This window comes from Telopea speciosissima, chromosome 8 (genome assembly GCF_018873765.1).
Source record: "Telopea speciosissima isolate NSW1024214 ecotype Mountain lineage chromosome 8, Tspe_v1, whole genome shotgun sequence".
Taxonomy (NCBI): Eukaryota; Viridiplantae; Streptophyta; class Magnoliopsida; order Proteales; family Proteaceae; genus Telopea; species Telopea speciosissima.
The window spans coordinates 18,460,894-18,468,939 of record NC_057923.1 but is presented as its reverse complement, the minus strand read 5'-3'; the positions used below and the strand labels follow the sequence as shown (position 1 = coordinate 18,468,939).

At 37.7% G+C, this 8,046-nt stretch overlaps 1 protein-coding gene across 2 annotated transcripts; it reads left to right on the top strand.

Annotated features, from left to right (window-relative positions):
* The first annotated feature begins 764 nt into the window (after positions 1-764).
* Positions 765-8,046, top strand: LOC122638277. Of its 2 annotated transcripts, none has more exons than XM_043831162.1 (11): positions 765-899; positions 1,692-1,753; positions 3,338-3,685; positions 4,153-4,236; positions 4,926-5,423; positions 5,656-5,791; positions 5,900-6,062; positions 6,186-6,314; positions 6,626-6,820; positions 7,225-7,347; positions 7,784-8,046. In XM_043831162.1, the coding sequence occupies exons 3-11, from the start codon at positions 3,403-3,405 to the stop codon at positions 7,895-7,897; spliced, it is 1,725 nt and encodes a 574-aa protein (XP_043687097.1). In that variant the 5' UTR covers positions 765-899; positions 1,692-1,753; positions 3,338-3,402; the 3' UTR covers positions 7,898-8,046. The 2 variants fall into 2 exon arrangements, with proteins under 2 accessions (XP_043687097.1, XP_043687096.1); XM_043831161.1 differs by having other exon boundaries at positions 772-899; positions 1,608-1,753.

Below are 8,046 nucleotides of genomic sequence, written 5' to 3'. Positions count from 1 at the left end.
AAGTCATAAACCCCCACCCATTAATTAATGCCTTGAAACTCCCACCCTTTCACATACACGGCTTACACAATCGTGTATAAAAACTTTCCCTTAGTAATAATAAGCAAATAAAAAAAAAAATGAAGGATAGAGAAGCCTGATTGAGCCGACAATTCATCTACAATTTTGAAATCCCAATCAGGAGCAATGCTTCAATCTTGCTTGAATACAACGGTGGAGATTGGAAGTGTCTATTAACATTTAAATTTAAGGAATTATCATGGGTCTTTAAACAAATGGACTGAGTTTCCCTCCATCCACATGGAATGGGATACCATTCACCGTGGGACAGGAGAAGACGAGAATATGTATCGGGAGGGTACTTTGGAACATACAAAAATCCTAGGAGAGGTTTATGCACCATAGGATGGTGGATGAACTGGGGTCCTTATCGCCCTCAGTACTGACCCTACTGTGCACACATGGGCGGTGCTGCGCCGCACAATACGCACAACACCGATAATTTTCCGGATGAACCGTCCTCTATGACAAAGATAATTATGAGCACTTGAGCAGTTCTTCTCTCTCAATAATGTCTAAAGGAAAGAAAAATATTTGAAATATTAAAATTTGAAAAATGACACGTGGAGGAAAGAGGAAGAGGGGAGAAGAGAAGGGGGAGAGAGAGAAGTTAATCCGACGTGGACGTCCGTTCTGATCTGTCTGTCTCGGGTAAGTGTTGTTGGTTGTCGTTATTATTATAGGTGGCGCTGGTTCCTGTTCTAGTTGTTGTTTCCTTCCCCCCACCTCCGTTGTTGTTGTTGCAGAAGGGGGAAGAATATCTTCGATAGATCTCTTCTGCAATAACAGCTTCTTCTTCGTCAAGACATCAATGTGAACTTCTCCGCTTCTCTATTCAGGTGTCTCCCTCTCTTTCTCTATCTCCATGCTCGATCCGCTAAGTTCGTCTTTGGAAAATGCAAATTTTATTTGTTCGTTTTCCCATATCTTAATTAGATTCATCCTCTTCTTATCGATTTCCTTGTCAAGTTTTTTTATGTGGTTTGATCATATTTCCTGCGTTCTATTTTGGTGCATTTGTCTAATCCCCATATCCCTTTGCTTTTTATCTGTTTCGTTTTCTCATGTTCTTTAATGAAACCTTGTTTTCAAATTTTGTCCTCTCTCTCTCTCTCTTTTTCTCACATTTGCAACCTCAGTTCTTCTTCGTTTGTTTAATTTGACGTACAGTTTCTCTCAATCAGTTTGGACTTTTGTCTTCTTTTTATCCTATTTGATGCGGACCCATTGCCGTCTTTTCTTACTTCGCCTTGACATGTTTCATGCTATCGTTGGTCATTTCTAGTAAGCTTTTGTGATCTTTTTCTGTTTGTTCTCTGAAAATGGAAACAGATTAACCGATTTTCCTTTTAAAAGAAATAAGTTGCAGTTGAGTCAGAAAAGTTGGATTTTTTTTTTTGTTCTTTTTGAATTGCCGAAGTTCCGACTCTGGTTCCTTATTACCTGTTACTCAGCACTAGTAGGGATTTTATTTCTTCTTCTCGTAAAATTTAGGTTACAGTCTCAAGTTCAAACTTGAACCTTTTTTTTTTCCCCTCCCCTTATAGGTTGACATGCGGGTCAGCGATTCAGGATTTGCTCCATTAGACATTTCTCCGCGGATCCTAGAGTTCTCCCCAACTATATTGCAGAAATGAATATTGGGTCACGTACGCTTGGATTCTAATCTGAGATGCCAACTGTTATCTCTGAGATACTTCTATTGACCAAGGTAAATTTATTGTATAAATTCCATTCTTAAATTATCTTCTCAACTACATCCGCCAGGTTTGCTTTCCTATTAAATTATTGATCTATATAGATACCCTTTTTCTTATACAAAGCTCTAAGTTCCATCCTTAGCCTCTCAGCAGAGCATTTCCTTTTATTTTATAGAGGGAGTGTTGAATTTTAACAGAGGAGTTGGTGATAATCCTTGTGGAGATCTGCTTCCGTCTTGGTTTGTTCTCTCCGTCAGTAATTCACTCTTTCCAGTGCATCTGAAAGTCTGGCTGCAGAGCATAGCTCCTCAGGGTCGACCTTCGTGGAGGAACCTATGTTCTCTATCTCTTCTCTCTCGCACACACTGAATATAACAACCAAATATTGTTCATTCAAGAGCTCCCTTACAGGGGAATCTGATTAATATAACCATTGACAAATAGGTCTAGTTCCAAAGTCCAAGAATACCAGAATTTATTGTAAACATTTGTTCTCTTCACAATTCAGGGTAGATTTTAAAATTTCAAAAATCCATTTAGAGCTATGGCTTAAACGATAAAGGCAATTTTCCACCCTTTTCCAATATAAATAATGGGCAGCAAAAATGAAATGTTGTAGCACCAGTAACACTGGTGAACTTAATGATTCGTCGTGTTGTAGCACCACTAACACTGATTAACTTAATGATTCATCATGTTAATTTGGATGTTATTTCACTTGTCTGCTTTTATACAACTAGCAACCAAATTTTACATGGAACAGGAAAAGGTTTCCGTTGTCTTGGAAGACTTTCCAAGTCTAGCTTAGACTGTTTTAATTTCCAGACTTTCAATATGTATTTTTTTTTTTGGGTGAATAGACTTTCAATATGTTGTTTGAACATCTTTCTGGAAACTGTTAGAAATTCTTCTGGTCTGGTGAGGACTTTGATTTTGTTCCTTCCTTACTCTATAGTTTGAGAACATTATGGTTGTCAGTGGCTGCAAATGCCATATCAGCACATATGGTGAAAATGGCAGTGATGAGAACTTGATATTGAGTGCTCCTACCTTTAATGATCATTTAGCTCGGAAGTAAACCCATCTGGACATTTCTAAGACTGATCTGCCACAGATTCTTCTTGCTGATTACAAGAATTTCATATATAGTCTGACAAATTCTTTAATTTGGAGCTTTGTGATTACCTGAGAACCCCCTTCCCAACTGGTGGGAAAGAAAGTAATGCATCCTTTGTATTTTAGGAGCAACTTAGTTATAGTCCTAAGTCCAATCTCTATTTCATTGCCATAACTTGATCTGCTCTTTGGTCGATGAATATTACACAATTGAGTCCATCGGCACTAGTTCCATTATATTTTAAACTATGAAATTTATCTTGTCATGATTTTTTGTCCTTAACAAAATCGCAGTTCATTGTCATGATGTCCTTCCAAAGCATTTTGGTTTCCATGTATTTTGGCAGATTGAAGGCTGCTCTATTTTGGCATTAGAAAATTTTCATTCTGATATTCTCTTGTGCTAATACATGTTAGCTCCCTTTTTTTTTTTTTTCCTGATGTTATATGCTTTGTCTCAGATCTTTTAGGGAGGTTGGCATCTCATGAAGACAATATCCCTTGTTTTAGGGACTGAGTAATCATAATGGGTGGCTGTGTATCAGCACAAGGAAAAAGAATTAGACCCCGCAGGAAGTACAGTCACAGATCTGGGAAATGCCGTGGAAAATTTTCTGCTTCTGTCCCTGATGCAGCCAATAAAAGGCTTAGTGATGCAGGAAATCGTGTAACTGATATTTCTGTCAGTGGATTTGTTCATGTGGATTTTGATAAGGGTGCAACAACCACATGCAGAAGATCTGAGGTTTCTAATTTGACTTTCCATCTCACCCAGTTGCAGTGGCACCACAGTCAAATTGATGCAAATGGTATTTGCTCATCTTTGGTGATTCTTACTTGTCCATGATTCAGAAATCTTCTTCTTTCTCTGATAGTTCCTACAGTTATTTATATTTCTAAGAATGATTAAATTGCACCGTCTTAAAAATATTGGATGGGTCACATTTAAACCATCTCCTGGGGTCTGGGGAAGTCTATCTATATATATATATATATATTTTACCCAGTGCATGAGGCTCCCGCCACTTTGGGGTTTGGGGAAGTCTATATCCATAACCAAATTTTACAATGTTATCCATAACAAATTTGAGAATCATAGTTGCCTACTGATAATGGATTTAAAATTTTTGCCATTCATTTCCACATTCTCAATTAGAAAAAAATTATATCAATGCTTGTAGTTTTTTTACTTGTTCTGGGCGAATTTATCTTCTTTTCCGAGGTTCCCTTCTCTAGATCATTTGAGGACTGACTTTAGAGGTCTATGTGTTTGCAGTGATATGCCAAGAAGAAGCATGGTATGATTCTGTCAGTATTTTTGAATCAGACTCTGATGATGACTTCATTAGTGTGCATGGAGGTAAAGAAAATTATTCTCTCTCCTCATCAAGTTTACTGGAAGAGAATCCTAGATACCTGTCCCAAAAGACCTTAAGGATGGTCCACCTATGGCAAGACTTTGGTGTGGTGTGGAAGAGGGATTCGTCTGTTGGTGTGGTGTGGGAGAGGGACTTGTGCACTCTAAAGAGTGCAAGTGGGACACTGAATGAACTAAAAACAACTGCATTTGATGATCCTATTATCCTAACCAACCCATATTTTGCATGTTGTGAACTTCCAGCAAATATACTGATTGGTTCACAAAAGGTAAATATATCTGGTGTGGTTGTGATATAGGGTTGGCAACAGGGTCTACCTTTCCAATCTCCATACTAACACTCTTAGAGTATTGCTTAGCACTAACCTGCCTTGCTGCCTCATGAAACATGCATGTGGTTTACTGATTTTATGAGGTGACAAGGGCTTAGCCTCGCAGCTTTCCAAAAATGATACCTGACTTTAATCTGATGAGGATCATAACGTACACTAATCATAAGGGGCTGGGCAGGGTTATGATTTAATCCACCTATAACCATCCCTAGAATTGAATCACATGTGGTTGTGAGGTTCTCACTGGTTGGATAAGGATCCTATGAAGATGGGCTCAGACCTTCTGAGTGTGTGTGATTAATAACGGATGTTCTTTTTTCCTCCTTTCTTTCTCTGCAGATTATTTCCCTTCTGTGGGAAATGCAGTTGGGAACATCTCAAACACCCAAGTGCTTCAGTATGGGTCTGCATCATGTTATGTTGATACAGGGTCTAAATATGAGGGATTCTATGAAAGTTACCTGAAAATAGATGGAGGTAAAACTGTGAACAAAGAGGAATACAATGAAGCAGATGGATTTAAGGTTGAAAGTGCCCAAGGTTATGAGCTTTCTTACTTGGGGAAGGCCAATGAAGTCTGCACCAAGAGGCAAAAAGTGCTAGATGATCCTTATGGAAGTTTTAATGGTCTAAAGGAGGATAGACAAGATTCTGAAGAAAAATCTCAAGAAAGTACCCTGAAGTCTTGTTTGCCTCGTTTGGTTCCTGCTGTCGGTTTCAATGACAAGAATCAACTTCCAGCAAGTCCAAGCGCACAATCTCAAAAGAAGAAGTCAACAGTTATCAGGGTCTCTTTTAAGAGGAAATCTTGTGATGGAGATGAAATGACTGAATTTTGTATGTACTATCTAGTTCCAATAAGTGCCTGAAAACGAGTGACTTCTATCTCTTCTTTTCATTAAAATATAAAAACTGTAGGCATAATATAAAAGAAGAAAAAAAAAAGTGGGTAACCAATTTCTGAAACTCTTTTTGGTTGGACTTTGACTCTGTGATTACAAGTTTAGAGTTCTAGGTATATGTAATTTTGAAATTGGGAATGATATCAGAAAGCATTTGGTGTTTGCAGGTTCTTCACAGAAATTCTTATATCGTCCCAGAACAGGACTCTTCATTCCCTCTTCAATAGGAGAGAAGCCAACTCCAGGACATTGGTCTTCTGTCTCACCTTCAATCTTTAAGCTTCGTGGAGAAAACTATTTCAGGTTTGTTATTTGATCTGCTTCATTTGATCATATAGCAAGTATCCATACTTCTGCAATTAAGTGCTGGTGGTTCGGTTTTGATTATGATCACTTGCAAATGTGATGCAGAGATAAGCGGAAATCCCCAGCTAGTAACTATAGTCCTTATACCCCAATTGGTGTTGACTTATTTGTATGCCCAAGAAAGATAGATCACATTGCCCAGCATCTTGAGCTTCCCACTGTGAAAACACATGAGAAAGTACCTTCACTCCTCATCATTAATATTCAGGTACCTTCTGATTGTCATTAAATCTGTTTGGTTGTGGTACCAATCTAACTGCAGATTCAACATACTAGGAATGTCCTACACCCTGAGGATTTTCATGTCATATATCCTGTTTTCTTGTGACAGCTACCGACTTATCCAGCTGCCATGTTCCTTGGTGATAGTGATGGGGAAGGGATGAGCCTTGTGTTATATTTCAAAGTCTCAGAGAATTTTGACAAAGAAACTTCACCTCATTTTCAGGATTGCATCAAGGTAATTTTCCCATCCCTCTTGCAGTTTGCTCTACTGGCAATTGTACTTCCTACCGCTCAAATCAAGCTGTCAGACTCAGAAAAGGAACTTAGCTTCCATTTTATGGAAAATTGCCTGTGATTGCTTCATTCTTTTTGCTCGACTTAATAGCTGTTTTCATAACTCTCAAGTTGAACAGAGTTTTGAACTACTGTCTATTTGGGTTTTGTACATTCCTTTTTGCATGCCTTTACTGCTTTCTGTTAATCTATTTATTCTTATTTTAATTCTTATTGTTTCCAATTGGTTGAGAATATGCTTTTATGCTACAGAGATTTGTCGAGGATGAAATGGAAAAGGTTAAAGGGTTTCCAAATTACTCCACAGTTCCTTTCAGAGAACGACTTAAAATATTGGCTGGTATGGTTAATCCAGAGGACCTTCACTTGAGCTCTACTGAGAAGAAGCTCCTAAATGCTTACAATGAAAAGCCAGTATTATCACGCCCTCAACACAATTTTTTCAGGGTAACCAATAAAACTTTGCTTTCTTCCTCATGTTAATATCAAGATGATAAATGTATCAGACCATACTGAAAATATATAAACAAATAAATAAAATCGGTTTTGATAATTAGATTAGTATGGATGATAAATAAGTTACTTCTTGAATCTCCAGCACCAAAAATTAGCAAATTCTCATGTTCTTGTCATGAAAACAAGGAACTTGAAGATACCTGTTTATTGGTGCTCAGTATGGTCTATGCATGTAACAAAGGGAAGATTGTAATACCAATTCTTTGGTGTGGGACAAGAATTGGGTTTGCTTTATAGGAGGGCAGGTTTTTTTTTAGTATATTTGTTATTTCTACTGATGCTCTCTATGGTTTTAACTAATAAAATTAATCCTGAACCATATATCTTCCATGCAGGGTTCCAATTACTTTGAGATAGACCTGGATATACACCGGTTCAGCTACATATCAAGAAAGGGACTTGAATCATTTAGAGAACGTTTGAAGCATGGGATACTTGATCTGGGTTTAACCATTCAGGTTCAGGTTCTACTTTATGAAGTTTGCCCATTTTTGGGCAACTTTATCTCGAATTGAAGAACTTAGCTTCATAATTTAAGCCGAACTGATAGTAATATACTTATTTTTCACTCATTATACATGTCTGCTCTCCTGAGGTGGCTTAGATTGGTTCAAGTCTAATTGTTTATTTTATCCATCTTCGCTCTTTTGATTTTTACCCTGTTGCTTACTCTTTCCTAATTCCTATTGATTTTAAAGTATTGAGTTCATAGTCTTTCATGTAACTATTTACCTAGCTATACTTCATCTCAGTTCCCAAGTTCTGTTGGAATCTGGAAGAAACCTTCTCCTTTAAGTTTGAGCATAGTCTAAAGTCAGAGAACATTTTAATTCTTTAGGCACTTGATTGAGCTTTCTAATTGTGGTTAAAACTAACCCCATTACACTGTGACAGGCCCAGAAACCAGAGGACCTTCCAGAGCAAGTCTTGTGCTGTGTGAGATTGAACAAAATTGATTTTATTAATCATGGTCAAATACCCACAATTATGACAATTGATGATGATTGATTTTGGACAGCGAAGTACCAGGCATTGCATTAGAAGCCACCAGTCAGTGTTGGGTGGGAAAGGCGAAGAAAGTCCATCTCTGTAAACATTTGGACTTGCACTTCAAGCTGGCTTGAATTGGAAGGATAGGGAAAAAAAAGGAGAAAAAA